This window comes from Sarcophilus harrisii, chromosome 5 (genome assembly GCF_902635505.1).
Source record: "Sarcophilus harrisii chromosome 5, mSarHar1.11, whole genome shotgun sequence".
NCBI classification, from domain to species: Eukaryota; Metazoa; Chordata; class Mammalia; order Dasyuromorphia; family Dasyuridae; genus Sarcophilus; species Sarcophilus harrisii.
In genome coordinates this window covers 145,986,999-146,003,814 of record NC_045430.1, presented here as the reverse complement: position 1 = coordinate 146,003,814, position 16,816 = coordinate 145,986,999, and the positions used below count along the sequence as shown (strand labels likewise).

The 16,816-nt window shown below is 32.9% G+C and overlaps 1 protein-coding gene across 1 annotated transcript in view; it reads left to right on the top strand.

Moving 5' to 3' along the window:
- Positions 1-11,589, top strand: part of RSBN1L (round spermatid basic protein 1 like) — a 95,216-nt gene extending 83,627 nt beyond the window's left edge. Inside the window, exons 6-8 of the mRNA XM_031938688.1 lie at positions 416-583; positions 6,781-6,889; positions 6,978-11,589. Of these exons, the coding sequence (XP_031794548.1) occupies positions 416-583; positions 6,781-6,889; positions 6,978-7,616 (916 nt within the window). The 3' untranslated portion in view covers positions 7,617-11,589. The remainder of the gene's footprint in view (positions 1-415; positions 584-6,780; positions 6,890-6,977) is intronic.
- Positions 11,590-16,816: the final 5,227 nt, after the last annotated feature.

Here is a 16,816-nt window from a genome sequence, read left to right as displayed (position 1 = left end):
ATTGGTAGACCAGTCTAATATATTTTAGGGTTTTAGGATGTTTTCCCAATCCTGGAAAACACTTAAGCTATAGAGAAATTCAGATAACAATATTTTTCTCTAGTACCTCATTTCTTCTAGATTTACATATTTTACAATCTTTTGGAACCTCAGAAAAAAGGAATTTAGAGAAAAATTGTGGAGAGGGGTAACAAGGAAGTGAGGAAAAATTTGAGAATAGGTAATTTTTTAAAATTTTATATCTTATATAGAAATGATTAGCCATTTTTGTGTTGTTGCCAAGCAACCCTTTGTAGTATGCTTTAAATATTTGTTCATTTGAATCCTCTCTGTACAATGAAAAACATGAATTTGAAAGAAGTCACAAGAATGTGTGTGTGTTATGTTTTTTTGGTTTAAAAAAAAAAAAAAACAGAACTACCAATGAAATAAAAAACCTGCAGTACCTACCTCGAACTAGTGAGCCCCGTGAAATGCTTTTTGAAGACAGGACACGAGCCCATGCAGATCACATAGGACAAGGCTTTGAGCGACAGACTACAGCTGCTGTTGGAGTGCTAAAGGCTGTGCACTGTGGGGAGTGGTAAGTAACCAATTTTGGTTTTTTTGAAAATAATTTTTTAGCTTTTCAGAAATAGTTGTTTGAGAAAGATTAGCAGATGTCATTTATTTTTTTCCTGAGCATTTTTTCTCTGTTGTAAACATACTTATTCTTTTATAATTGCCTTTAAAAAGAGATTGTGGTTTCTAACTATTTGTATGTATTAACATGTATACAGATATAGATAAAGTAGTACCTTTCACTTGCTTTTGTGGACATTTCTGATCTTTGTGGTATGAGGAAAGTCATGAAAGGCTATTCCACCCATTTGTTTTGCCTCTGAAGCTGTCTTGTCTGAAGTCCTTATCTGCTTCCAAAAGGCTGGTAGACTTTCAAATAACAAGGTGTCTTATAATATGAAAAGACTTATATAAGACTTCAGTTCAAAAATTTTAATTACTGAGATTTAGAATTTTTATTAAAAAGGCCTACTTGTTTAGATTTTAAATGAAGCTTATATAAATATATGTATGTAAATATGAAATATTACACAACTGTCTAGAATGTATATACTTTCCAGGAGATCCAAAGAGAGGCTATTTTGAAAATTTAATCTCAGAAACTTAGTAAGATAGTAAATCATACCACTTTAAAGTAAAACATAAATAAAGCAAACAAAAAATGTCTTTTAATTATGTTGAATTGGAGAATATAGATAAAAGATTTTTTATTTTTCTATTCATATTATCCAATCTGTTTTCTATTCATTAATTGAATTCATTTCAAGAAAGAATATACTATTATAATGGAGAAGCTTATGAGAATGAAGAGCATCATCCAAGAGGTGGTATTTAATGAAAACTAGGGCCAGTGAATGTTATTCATTGTTATACTAGCTTGACAAGTAATGAACAAAGGAAAGAATAAAATAATCTTAACACACTTAGTTTGTTTTTGTTGTAATATTCAACTAGAGTTGTGTTTTTAAAAGGTAATGAATAAAATCAATATAAAATTATTAATAACTAAAAGATTTTGAGTGAATTTCCTTTCTAATACCATAAGATTATTTTCTCCCATTTTTCACCTCTCAAACCTAGATGTTTCTCTATATTAAATCTTATAAAATAGATTTAACAGGATTATATGAATATTTATGGGGGCATGTCCAATTTAATCAGAATATATATATTTTTTAATTTACTGAATTGACAATTATCATTTGGTTATTTGTAGTGTAATGTGTCATGCCAAAATATGGTAGTCTGCTTAAAAAATAATAGAATCTGAAACTAAACTTTTTCATTTTAGAATTAGCTATAAAATTATCTTAATTACATTGCTAATGTTTTGGTGGTATTTGTCTTGGGGGAAAAAAAGTCCAAATAAGGAAAGTGAATATACAATGTGCATATGTTTGAAAGGTTTCTGGGGTGGAAATATTTTAGAGGTGAAAAAAAGAACTTCAAAACTATGAGACTCTTGTTGATCACTATTTGGTCAAGTGGAATGCTCATTATTTCCAATATATGATTGGATGGTCAAAAGAAATTGGAGAATTGATTTAGGTAACATTATTATAATGTACTTTAATACAGTATGTTTGTGGACAAAACTGGATTTTTAAAATGTCCACAGCTTTTGCAGAATACTTAAGAATTTTACTTTCAGATTTTTTTTTATACTCTTAATATTTTCTTCTGTGTCATAAACCTAGCTTTTTAAATTCACTTTTGTTTTTGCTGAACTGATTTGATTGGAGGGTTGGAATACAGTTCAAGAATAGATTGTTGTACTGTAGTCCTGTAAATTTAATCTTGGTGAAGCCTTTTTAATTGAGCTGTTGGTCCACTTCAGATTATTCCTAAACATCTTTACTATCCATTTTGTGGAGTTTTTGGCCTAATAGTATGTAGGTAGAGATCTTTCAGTTCTTATTGGTGCTATCTATGCACACCAGTAGGAATCAACATAATATATAGTAAACATAAAAATTCATTCTTACTTTGACCTTATTTTCCCTTGTCATGAAAATTTGAGGGTTTTGGGAATGGGGAAGAAAGTAGAAGTAGAAGCTGGGATGAGGAAAACAAACTTTGAAGTTTTTCTTTTCCTACAATAGATTAATTTCTATTGAAATGACTGTAAAACCATCACCTTTCTACTGTAATTGCTTCCTAACTACTTTCTCTGCTTATAGTTCTAATTTTTTCCTGATTTTTGTTCTGTATAGCAAAATGCCTGATTATCTCCTCTACCTGGATATCCCACATACATCTGAAATTTATCATGCCTATAACAAAACTCATCTTTCCCTCTAAACTTTTATTCCTCTCAAGCTTCTTTATTTTTCTTGAGGGCACCACTTCTCCATCAGTTGCTCTTGTTCATAACTTGACTTTTCTTTCTGTCATCTTCTAGCCTTTTCCTAACTCCCTTATCCAATCACTTGCCGAGGCTTGTTGATTCTATTTTCACAGCATTTCTCATACCTATTCTCTTCACAGGACTACTGCCTTATTTCACGCACCTGTATTATTGTAATCATTTTCTAATTTCTCCTTGAAGTCTAGCTTAGACACGTCTGCCAAAATCTTAAAAGAGCTTAGGTCTGACCATATTACTCTGGTTCTCAAAAATCTTCAGGAGCTCCTCATAAGAAAAGAAAGAAATTTAGTGTGTATTCAAGGTTCTCCATAGTGTGCCTCCAACCTATATTTCTCCTCTACATTCTATCCACACTGAACTACCAATAACTAAAGTTAGGTGAACTGTAGATTGTTTTCTCTCTCTGAGGATTTTGCAAATTATCCTTATGATTGGGATTATATTCTCTCACTATTTTCTTCACCTCTCATAAACTTTTCAGGGTTTCATGAAGCCTTCACTATTAGCCTCCTCTGCCCTTTACTTTACCTGGCAACTGAAAGTCATCTTTTACTCCTGAAATTACCTTATATTATACATATCTATAAACATATTTTATTTTTCTAGTAATATGCAAGTTTGATGTCTTTGACTTTTCTATTCTCTGTGAATAGCAATTAACTTTTACGTGACTGAACTGAATTTTAGAAAACCTGTATATTCAGACCTGTGAAGAAATTGAAAAATACCATGGTAAAATATTAGTTTCACTTCTCCATTCTGCAACTTACTGAGCAATCCGCTTTCCATCTTTTGGCTTTTGTTTCCTCATCTGTAAAATGAGAAAACTCATGAGAAAGATGATCTTAAGTTCTAAGATGATCTAAGACCCCTAGTTCTGAATCCTCTGATTCTACTGCAAAAGCTACTTTACAAAATTGTAACAGATGTGAGGTTAGCAAACATCTTTTTTTTTTTAAATATAGATTTTTTCCTAGGAAAATTAAAGTCCCCATAAGAAAATTTACCCCATAAGGTGAATTCTTTATTTAGACTGCTTTCTTCCCAAGATGTACTCTGATGATGTGGTGTCCAATTTTTTTTTTTAAGTTGGAACAAAAGACAATTGATGTATTTTTCTAAAAACATAACAGGAGAGTTAGTAGAAAATAGACAAACAGGACAGTTTTGAAAATAGCATGTTGAATTTATTATGTAATTAAAAAGGAAGTTCTACATAAAGCTATATGCTGATTTGTACAATCCCCTTTTCTTTTACTTAGTATAATAAAATATTAAAATCTGTAGTATTAGTTATGTGAGGCATTAAAGAGATTAAGTGACTTGCTCTTATATATGTCAGGACTTGGGACCTGGTATCTTCTGAAAACCTGGCATCATTTATTTGTAACATTTTTATTTTAGAAAATGAATTTGAAAGTCTAAACCACCAACTGACATGTGAACAAACCTTCTGGAAATTTAAGGAATGAACTAAGTAGTGAGTTTACCATACAATTGAATTCTCCAGTGCTGATTCTCACTTCAGGGTAAACATACATCATACCTTTGATTAAAGCTGTATTGGCAATGCAGGAGTGTACTTATCTGAATTTTGTGTTCTTCCAAACCTAGCATAATGAAAGCCTTCCGAATAGTCAATGCTTAATAAGTACTTGTTAAATTTGAGTACATTCATCTTTTAAAAAATATAAAATGATCAGTTATCATCTCAAGATATAATTTTCAAAATATGGCCTGATTAAAATATTCTTAGTGCCTCTCTTGTCATTATAATTATTCATTGTATTCTAGTTATATTTTTCTAGCATGAAATGCTATTAATTATTTTTCATTATTAGCAAAAACATACACCCTCCTTACTCAGGAAGAATTTTGAAATTTGAAGTGACCAACTGATAAATGAATTTTTATTAACAACTTTTGGTAAATTAGGAATCACCTATGCATTTGAGGGGGCAGCTAGATGGCATAGAGGATAGAATACTCGCCTTGGAATTGGGGAGACTCATGTTTTTGAGTTTAAATTTGTCCTCAGAAAAGTTATTAGCTGTGTGACTCTGGACAAGTCATCAGTTCCTAATCTATAAAATGAGCTGGAGAAGGAAATGGCAAACCATCTAGTATCTTTGCCAAGAAAACCCCAAAAAAGGTTAGACATGACTGAAACACAACTGAGCAGCATCAACATACATGTGTAGTGAGCTTACATTCTGGATTTTCCTACTTAGCATTAGTTTCAAGAAAAGAAGGTAGATTTTTAAGTTTGACAAAAACAATCTCTTTTTCAGGTCATCTTGTTTTTAGTTTGGAAAATATTGTCACTGCACATATATTGTATCCTAGTTTAGGAGTTAACATTAAAGTACTTAGAACTTCTATATTGTAAAAAACAAAAACAAAAAACTTTCTAGTTTATGATTGGGAAGAAAGGCCAGTGGGAGTTTGTTTGAATTATAAATGAAGTTTTATTACTTCCAGATATACTTGAAGCTGGAGTGAGAACAACCTGTGTTAGATAGTTCTGCTTTAATAAATGTGTTACCAATTCAGTGATTTTTTTTTTTTAATAAATAGTGGATTCTTTGTCCTCTTAAGTAGTATAGACATTGTTCTTAGAATTTTTTTTTACATAAACCTTTCTTTGTATATTATTCAAGTACTCCCTTGAGAAATTTCTCTAAATTTCTTATCCTAATTTGTCAGGTTTTCCTATATAAATCAATGGCATGAGAAGTTTTACTATTGCATTAAATTTCTGGTTAGGACAGAACCTGAATTTGAGGGCACTCTGGAGCCAAGTGATCTTGTGGGATCCTGTAAGGGCATGAGAGGCAATTATCTGCCACCGTACCTAATGGCTTATGGCCATGATTCTGTGTAACAGCTTGCCTTGGGCAGACACTGGGATTATACGTTCCCAAATGTGAGTTCTTTTTCATTGTAAGAATGTTACTTTCAATATCTAAGGGAAATAGAGATATATAAGTGGGAAGCTATATCTCTATTTCCCTTAGATATTGAAAGTAACATTCTGCCACTGCTATTGTGATTTTTCTGATTTTTTTTTTTTTTTTTGCTTTGATCTATAAATAGTCTGACTCTAGGATCTTTCTTATTTTTTTGCTGTTCATAAAAGAGAAGATAGATATGTGTCAGGGACTTTATTTTTTTTAAGGGTCTTGCATTTTCCTTGAGAAACAAGGGAAGCATCATTTTTGGCAGAATATCACATAAAATATGTAGAAAGAATTTTTACGTGATAATATTTTAATCCAGGAATTCTTAACCTTTGTTAAGATACACAGACTTTTTCACTTTTGATCTGATTTTTCTTGTGCAGCCTGACAAATAGGGAAATGCTTTAGAAAAATCACACATGTTTAAGTTATATCAGATTGCTGACTGTCTTAGGGAGGGTGTAGAGAGGAAGAAAATTTTGAAACACAAGGTTTTGCAGATGTAAATGTTGAAAACTTAATCTTTGCATGTATTTAGAAATAGAAAATACTACTCTAAAAATTAAAGACACCCTCCCCACCACACACATGATTCCTGAATATTCAGGATTTCATGGTCTCTGGATGTGTTTGTTTTGATTTATTTAGTAGATGATCAGTAGTAGTTGTAAGACTGATTGAAATGGACAATTGACTCCTCATACTTGTTTAATTCTTTAAAAGAAATCCTAACATACATTCTATAATAACATAAATGTTACTTAAAAGATTGTTTTGTCCCTACTTTGCTTTTATTTTGGCTAAAACCTTTTCGCTGATTGGGGGGAAAGGGGAATCAGGAGTGAGGAGAAATGATAGTGTGAATTCTTAACTCTAATTTTTTTTTTCTAGGCCTGATCAGCCTCGTATTACCAAAGATGTAATTTGTTTTCATGCTGAAGATTTCTTAGAGGTAGTTCAACGAATGCAGTTAGATTTGCATGAACCTCCACTATCTCAGGTGTGTTTATATATCATTCGACTCTACTCAGGCTAGTTTTCTTCATAGAACAGATTTCTTATTTTATTCCCTTTTTCCTTTTCTCTAGTGTGTCCAATGGGTTGATGATGCAAAACTTAATCAGCTTCGAAGAGAAGGCATTCGCTATGCCAGAATTCAATTATATGATAATGATATCTACTTCATTCCAAGGAATGTTGTACATCAGTTCAAGACTGTTTCAGCTGTATGCAGTTTAGCATGGCATATTCGGCTCAAGCTGTATCATTCAGAGGGTGATGCCTCTCAGAATGCAGATACTTTGGATGTAGGCACTTCAACAGATCATATGCCATCAGTTCTTGGACTTCATACTGATAGCATAATTTGTACTGTAAGCAAAACCACCTCGGATTCCAATTTTTCAGACAAACCTACTAAGTATGAACTTCAACAGATTAAACATGAACCCTTTTCATCTGTAAAAATTAAAGAGGAAACCGTGAAAATTAACATTCTTGAAAAAACTACAGCGCCTAATAATTTGGACAGTCAAAATATTAAAACAAAGTTGGATCATGTTGAATTTACAGAATTTAAAATTGATATGGACTCTAAATTTGAAAATAGTAGCAAAAATTTAAAAGAAAAATTGTGCCCTGGAAGTCATGTAAATTTAGATGACACGAGGCAGCATAGTTCAACACATCCAAGTTTGGATAGAAAAGATGATGACATTTTGTGCTAAATTTGTACATATAGTTTTAAATTCTTTTTTAAAAATTTCATGACATAATAATGTAAAGATTCATAAAATTCTGAAAGCAAGCTGATGCTTTGCTCTCATATCTGTTACAGAAAATAGTTGATGTAGCTTTGTAACATTCCTCAGTGCCTGTCCATAACTGTGAAGTATCAAAGCACTTAGGGCCAGATGCACTGTAAACACTGCAGGTTTAACATAAAGAAGTCTTTAAATCATTTGAGTTATAGGTTTTAGAGTAGAGCTGACATTAACATATATATATGGTTTTTTTTTTTTTTTTTTTTTTTTGGTAAGATGAGCCAGAATTCTTTTTGACAATTCAAGGCTTTTCCATAGAGCTTATTTATACCAGTTTTTTTTTTTTTTTTCATTTTAATGTGTCAGCACTGTAGTGTAAATAGCTTTTTTTAAAAAATCTTTTTAGTGTGATTTTTACTGAAATGTGAGCCACTTAATAAAGGTTCATAATAACAAATTTCTTTTATTGTTGAGTCTGCAAAAAAGACTTATTGAAAATCCAGTTAAATTGTTTCATTGATCTATTATGTTTTTATTGCTGGTGTATTCATTTAGAAGTGGTAATGGAATGCAATATACTCATTCAAATCTAGTGAATATTTAAATTCCCCACTCTGGAAAAGCATTTTTTTTTAAAACTAAGATTCAGTTATGAGAACATATATGTATGTGTGTATCATACTTTGCACAATTTTTTTTTAAGTTGCTGAATAAGATGAGAATTTTGAAATGTTTAGCACTGCTATCTAGAACATACTTTTTCATATTTAAATTCAGCATTAAGAAATTTAATAGAAACTTTCTGTGGAAGATTGGGAAGAACAAGATCTAAAACAATATCTTACTACTATAACTGAGGAAGTCATGTGGCCCATCCACATATTTTGTTGGTGCATAGAATACAATCTGCAATAGAGAAAATTTCTTACTTATTAGGAATTTGTAGAGCACAAAGTCCTTTGTGAGTAAGAATACCCAATTACTTTAATTTTTATTGTAAGGTGCAATTATAAAGTCCTCATATTTTTCTGGGGGAGTAGGACAAAAATATATTAAATGGTGGGAAAATATCAAAGCAAAAATTAAACTTCCAGATCCAGAAATGGTCATTTTTACTACTTCTGGTGTGGGTGCCTCTTCCATTTCAGAGTCTTCTTACCCACTCCTGGAAGGCAGGTGTTTCAGATAATTGACTTGGCAAAGGAAAATTCTAGGAAGTAACTGATTTGGAAAAATAGTTTGGGCCCTGTACACCCAGAGCCACATTTCAGTAATCTATTTTCAGTTAGAAATACAAGTGAACTCGGCAAGATAGGCTCTTTGGCTAGAGTAACAACTGTGTTGTAAAAAATAGCATTTGGAGCTGCCATCATGGAAAGTTAATGTCCTACTTGTTAAATGTAAATGAAAACTAATAGATTCTACCCATACTTTCTTGCAGATTGTTTCCATAGCCTTTTACTTGGCTTTGGATGGGAAATACTGCATTTGTTGAAGACAGCCATCTATCCTTTTATCCAGGTCTTATCTATGACTAGTGCTTCCTGTTCCAATGGCTACAACTCCCGGTTTCATATATCAAGATACTCTTTACAATTGCTGACCTTCCTGGGAAAGAGATATGACACTATGAATGACACTTAACTGCAAAACTATTTTCAGTTCTAATGGTTAGATTAATAACTATACAGTAGGGAACATAGGTTTGGGAATGGCTGAAATTTTAGGAGAAATCAGTACCTTAAAAAGACAAAAAGTTTGATGAAGGGGGGAAAGAGGTAAATTATGATATTGGCCATATAGACTTTTGATGTATTTACAGCTAAATAATTCTTTTCTCTACTCTTCCATTTTTCCTATCTCCTGCCCCAACTAAATAAGTATCTTGACACCTTGAATTTTCAGGAAATAAAAATAAAAATTAACCCACCAAGATTGGAAGAGAGGAAGGAATATTTTCCTGTTAATTATTGGGAGGAGGAATTGATATATTTACAAGATCTGATTTGGTTTTCTTTCCAATTTTCCAATAAGGTAGAAATGGCTACTTAGTTCTCATAGGCCTTTAAGTACTAAGGTAATATACACTGCAATAAAATGCCTTTAGATTCTGTCTCCAAAATATATGAGCCTTAAAACTTTTCAACTTATAGGAAGGCACACCTAAAAGCAGCCCATAATGGTTGTTTTTTAATATATCTTCCTGTATATGCTATAGTTAAACCTCTCTGTATTTTGATAATTTAATAATTCTGTTAAATGCATACATCCCTATGGAGGTGAAATGCAAAGAATCAAGGGGTACGGAATTTCCTCTGTGGCCCTGCCACAGTCTTGTACCATGATCATTCCCCTTGTTTTGCTGGGGGTGGTAATAATGACAAAAACACCTTCTAAGTGACACATTTTGAGATCCTGTGGACTACATTTTGTGGCAAATAAATATTTTCACTTTTTAATGCTATTAATACTGTCTCCCAGTTATAATACATTCCATTTTTCTCACCATCAGAGTGCATAATTTTCTTTTCATTCATTTGTCATTTTATCAACCATATAAAACATTCTGATCACTAAAGGTATAAAAAATATCTCCTAAGTTGATTGTACATTCAACTATAGGTGCAGCATTGTTAAACTGAATATTAAATTGATACACAAACCTTAGAAAAAATCCCAAGGTACCTTTTTGGTATCATCTGCAATGCCCTTTTCTGATTTATTCAAGTTATATGCCTGTATTTCATACTCAGGTTAGTTAAATAAGAATTGAACATTTGTGGTTCTTAGTTGAAAGCTTTAATAAAGCCATATTCATATTCTTGCCCCATACCCTTGCACCCCCTGTCAATAAGGTTGTGGACCTCCTTAATAAAGAGAGATTAGGTTGGTTTAGCACAAGGTATGCACGCGTGCGCGCGCGCGCGCGCGTGTGTGTGTGTGTGTGTGTGTGTGTGTTTTGTAAAAGTTCTGGTCTTCATTTACTCATTTTGAAACCATTTTGTACATAGATTTTCTTTGTCTTGAATCATTCCTTTGATAAAGTATAGTATCACTAAATAAGATAGGTAAACAGAAGAGTTTAATGGGGCTACTAAAATTTATTTTTCCTAAGTATAAAATTCTCTTCCTAGTATAGGAAAAGCATACTTATTTTAATGGAAACATATTTGTTCATATCATCTAGTGAAACTTCTATCATTGGGGAAAAAATTTTCATGTAACATGAATACGTAAAAAAATTTTTAATTCAATTACAGAAGGCACAGATCTTTGGATTTTGAGAGAACTTGCCTTTCAATAACTGCTAAAAGCCTGATGATTAATCTTTTTTATATTTATGCTTTGTAATTGTTTCCTTCATCATCAATAACTTGTTTTGCCTCATCATCTCTAATTCTTGTTAGTTGGCAGAATTTGAGCATTCTAAATAATGTGCTTTTAATCAAGGTGAAGATTATTGTGTTTTTCCATTGCTCTTAAAAACAGGCTAAATATTCTTGATTATTAATTTAATTACATTCAATGTTTTATTAGTTTGCTAATGGCAGGGAGTAAGGTACAGCATAATCCAAAATTGTATATAACCATGATTTTTAAATGTAAGTAATGGGGTGGGGGGCACTGGGCTGGTTTGACAGAACATGCTTCCAATTCCCCCTAAAGCGGGTTACAATCACTACCACTCACTCAAACAAAGATAAAAGTGCTAAATTAGGAATTCGGAAGCCCTGAAAATGCTTTTTTAAAAAAAAAAGAAACAGGATGCTTTTTATCCTCTGAGTGATAGCCCATTGAATAGTCCCCTACCAAACCCCTTATTTCCAGATGATATATAAGAAATAGTTCATTTCCATTGCATTTTGTACTTGTGTTAAAATAGTTGTTTTAAATACTTAAAACACTTGCAATAAAATTTGTCCTTTGAAGAAGAACTCAACTCTGAGTTCTAAGTCTATTCAACTTTACTCTTTTGTCTTTATGGAATTTCCTTATTTACTATTTGATACACAGAGACAATACAACTTAAGTTGGAAGGAATACCTTGGAGTAATCTAGTCCAGTGCCATTGCTTTATTAATGAGGAAAATGAAACCTATCAAGATTGTCTATATTTAATGTTAGTAGTAGTTAGTAGTTCAAATTTGAATCCAGTTCATGTATCTTAGGTCCCACATACTTTTCCACAAATTACATTGTCTTCCAATCTTTAAGGTGGGTAAAGGTATTTTGATTTCAAGTATCTTTTGTACTTTTTCCTGAGCTGTCGCTTACATTATGGAATAAGAATAAACGCTATGAACAGAGAATGATAATAAAGTGTTAAGTTTTAATACTGTGCTGATAAACCTAATGGGAAAATCAGCGTAAGGATGAGTTGGCTATAATATTAGCAAATGGTTCTTTCAGACATAGCATAAGGTAGCTTTGGTGTTAAACCTTCCTCTCACAGAGTATAGTCTGTAACTTATTCTTGTGTCTGTTTTTCTCTAAATCTTCCATAGAAGATCCATTTAATCTCAAGGATACCACCAAATAGTCATGACAGTTCAAAATGTTTTTGGTTTTTGCAATATAATCGCACTTGTCATATATAGTCATTTATCTAAGATGTTGTATTTTATGCCATTTCCCCCACCCACATTATTTTAATATTCAGCCTATTTTTGCCTATCATGCATTTTTTCATTGTAATTATCACCAAAAAAATGCTGGCTTTAGAAATAAGTTTTTCTAATATTGCTACATTTGGGGATTATTTTTTTCATCTATCTCCTTGAAACAATTTCCTAAATGCTATCCCATCAGTTCTGCTTCTATTCAAGCCTGACCCGAATTTATTGAGAGATATATACACATACAAACACATACATACACACAGATACACAGTTTTGATCACATATATAGATTATACATATAGATATACACTTAGCTTTATGTATATATATATATGTGTGTGTGTGTATGTATGTATATATAGGACTGAGTCAGTAGATTTGTTTTTTTATATTGTGGGGTTTTTTTGTTGTTGTTGTTTTTTGCTGAAGCAATTGGTTAAATGATTTGCCCAGGGTCACACAGCTGGATTTGAAGTTAGGTCCTCCTGACTTCAGGGCCAGCACTCTATCCACTGTACCAGCTAGTTGCCTCTGGATTTAAGTTTTGATCCACTTCAGTCTAACCATCCACATTGGACAAGCAAGCAAGTTCCCTATGGATTTTACTAGAAAATCATCATAATATATCAGTTAGCATTTAGAAAGCCATGGCTGTCATCTAGGTAATTATTTGGATTTTAAACTGGAATGCTTTCTTGTTACTAGGAAATACTGTAATGTTTTCCTTTTGTTTCATATCTCACAATGTTAGTATTCATTAGATCCTAGAATTTTGTAAAAGTTTGAATGTAATAAATAGAGAATTGGGCCTGGAGTCAAGAAAATCTGAGATGAAATCCTGCCTCAAACATTAGCTCTGTAATCCTGGGCAATTCATTTAACCCTGTTTGCTTCAGTTTCTTCATCTGACAAACTAGATAAGGAAATGGCAAACTACTCCAGAGTCTTTGTTAAGAAAACCATGGGATTATGAAGAGTCAAACTTGACCCTCATTTAAGGAGAATCTTTGGAGTTGTATTTTGGTTTACCACTTCAGATGTATAAATTATAAATATCAGTGGAATCTTCTTTTCTCTGTGACTTTGAATTAATGGAATCATAAGGATGTGATAGAAAATTATCTGCAAAACCTATTCCAATATTTCAGTTTTTGTCAAGGGACTCTCAGGGTGTATACATAAGTCATTCTCATAAGAATTTGTGCAGATGAAAAGGAACTATGGATTGTTGACTGTTGATATTTTGAATGATTACCTTTTTAAGGAGTAAACCTTGTTACTTTTTTCATCATCTTTCTCATGACATAGCTTGTAAGGAATTCCAACCTTAAAATTGGGGAAAGTGAGGGGATGGGAACAAGCATTTAATAAGTGCCTGCTATATGCCAAGAACTGTGCTAAGTGGTGTACAATATTGGATTTGATCTTCAGAACAAATCTATGAGGTAGACAGCATTATTACCTCTATTTTACAGTTGGGGAAAGAGAGGTTGACAGATGTTAAATGATTTGCCCAGAATCACACAGCTACCAGAAGGCTGAAGATGATTTGGCTTCTGTCTAGTGTAATACAAACAAATTCTACATTCATTTATTATCTGCTAAATGCTAACTGCTAGGGACACAAAGGTGAAAATAAAAATCTCCACCCTTGAATTTGCCCCAATTTTATTGGGAGGGTGGGGTGGAAAGAAAACAAAAAGTTAAGTATATACAAAATTTCAATAATGAAAGTTGTTTCCGCACATCATCTTCTGAATTTATTTGATTAGTTTTACTTGTTCTGACTTCCATCTTAATAGGTTTTAGGGGAAAAAGCCTGAGAGATCATCTAGATAGTCCCCTCACTTTTAAGGAAAATGAAATTCAGTAAGATTATTTGCATAAGATCGCATAGTTAATAAGCAGCAAAGTTAGTATTTGAATTTGGGTCCTCTAGTTTCAAGTTCAACGTCCTTTACCTAGGACTCATTTTTTTTTTTTTTTAAGTAACTTTGCCATTTCCCTTAGTAAACTACTAAGGACTGGGCTAGTAAAAGCTAGAAAATGTGACTCACAAAATCATAGAATTTGAATTGATGGACCTCAGTAGCCACCTAATCTAACACACACACACACTTGAAGGAATCTCTACTGCATGCTTTACAAGAAGTAAACAGAATCTGAGATGCACAAAATGTTTGCACCCCAAATGTTTAGAAAGACTGTGCCCTACCTGTGGCAGAACATTCTGATCAGCTACAGTGGGACACAGTGTAACTTGATAGTGACATTGGTCCTCTTTGAGAAAAAATGAATCTAACTTTTGTTCAAGGACCTTTAGTAGAAGATACTACTTACTTCCTGAGATAGCTTGTCAACTTTTTTTTTTCTCAATAGTACTTTATTTTTCCAAATACATGTGAAGATAATTTTCAACATTGATTTTTGTAAGATTTTGTGGTCCAAATTTTTTCTTCTTTCTCTTACGTTCCCCTCTGCAAACAATCATTGATGTAGGTTATGCATGTACAGTACTTTTAAACATACCTCCATATTTGTCATATTGTACAAGAAAAAGCTTACCAAAAGGGGGAAAAAAAACCATGAGAAAGATAAACCAAAAAGGTGAAAATATGCTTTGATCTACATTCAGTCTCCAAATTTGTCTCAGGATACAGATGGCATTTTCCATCCTAAGTCTATTAGAATTGTTCTGGATCACCATAATGCTGAGAAGAGCTAATAAGCCTATTATAGTTGATCTCATAATTTTGCTGTTACAGGGTACAATGTTCTCTTGGCTCTGTTCATTTCACTGAGCATCAGTTTATATAAGTCTCTCCAGGCTTTTCTGAAATCATCCTGTTGTTAATTTCTTATAGAGCAATAATATTCCATCACATTCATATACCAGACTTATTCAGCCATTCCCCAATTGGTGCATATCCATTTAATTTCCACTTCAAAAAGAGCTGCTTTTTTTTTTTTTTTTTTTTTTGCACATGGGGGTCCTTTTCTCTTATGATCTCTTTGGGATACAGGCCCCATAATATCAGTCCACTTTTTGTCAGCTCTCCTATTTTTCTTGACTTCTATGCTTAAATTTCCCCCCTTTTCACATACCACTCCTTTTCTACTTTTATCCAAGCTCTGGATGGTCTGGTATAATATCTCCCTGAAGTATTCCTTTTTTGCAGACTCAGCAGTCTGAGCTCTTTAAATCTGTTACCAAAAAACGTGGACTGAAGCCAAGCCCCTTCACTATTTTTGCCTTCCACTCATTACTTAAATTCATCACTGTGGTGGCCAGGACCGAATAGAATATTCCATATATATCCTAACCAGGTTGAATGTGCAGTTAATCTTAATTTTCTGTCTCTGGAAACTATGCCTCTCAAATATTGCTCAAAATATTTTTCTGATCACCACAATAGTCTGTTAACTAATTCCATTTCTAATCACCTGAAACTTCCTCTGATCTTTTCCTTTTTTTTGTTGTCGTCGTTGTTGTTGTTGTTTTCCTCTGATCTTTTTCAGACAAAAATTTGTCACTTTGCTTGGCCCATCTTGTCATTGTGAAATTGATTCTTTACACCCGATGATGAAACTATTATACTGTATGCTTATTAAATTTCTTCCTGGTCCTTGAAAGAGTATGAGCCCAATCTTAAACACATTTTCACCATGAAATCTGTCCCACGAAGTTCACATCCAAAGAATCATTTTACTGCTAGATGAGCCATGCTTCAACTATTGATGTCTTAGCTTTTCTTACTAGTCTACACCTTTATTCTGACATTTAGTATCCTTCAAATTATTCTAATAGTACTATTCCAGTTTTGCATTCAGTCTGTTTTTGTCCTTGTTTGTGTCTTCTACACACATCTTCAGAAAATTTAATATGAACTGGTATCCACGTTGCTCAGATCTGAAAGGAAATTTAAAAGTTTAGAAATAGGAATCGCCAATTTAAATGATTAGGTCCAAAGTCATATAGTAAATGAGACAGGATTTGAAGCTAGGTCTTCCTCAAGTTAAAAAAGAGGGAGTATGAGGAATATGGTTAAGTTTCCTCAGATATTGTCATAGCAGGATGAAGGGAGAGGTGAAAAACCTTGTTAAGATATCTCCAACCAATCACTGTGTGAGTCAAGGAATTGACTAAACAACCAAGTTTCTGTTCAAGGGGCCCACACCTAAACCAACCCAAACTGGCTAGGGTCAATGACAAGCCTTTTGACATATGGAATGGGTGAATAAAGAGGATTGTAAATCAACCAATTGTAACTCGGACTGTGAATCTGACCATTTGTGACTCATTCAAATTATAAATCCGAGCCAGGCCAATTGGAGCCTTGAAGGCTGGGGTAAAGAACCAAACTAACAATATAAAGCTTGCTCTCTCTTCTGGGGTAAATGTGTATCATCTGTGAGAATGACGAATAAAGGATTCTTCTCTCACTCTAAAAGAGCATTGATTATGTAACACTACTCCTGGACTGGCTTGCAACTAAGAAAAGAGTGGGCAGCAGCAATTTGTCCTGGACTTACTCCCCAACCCTG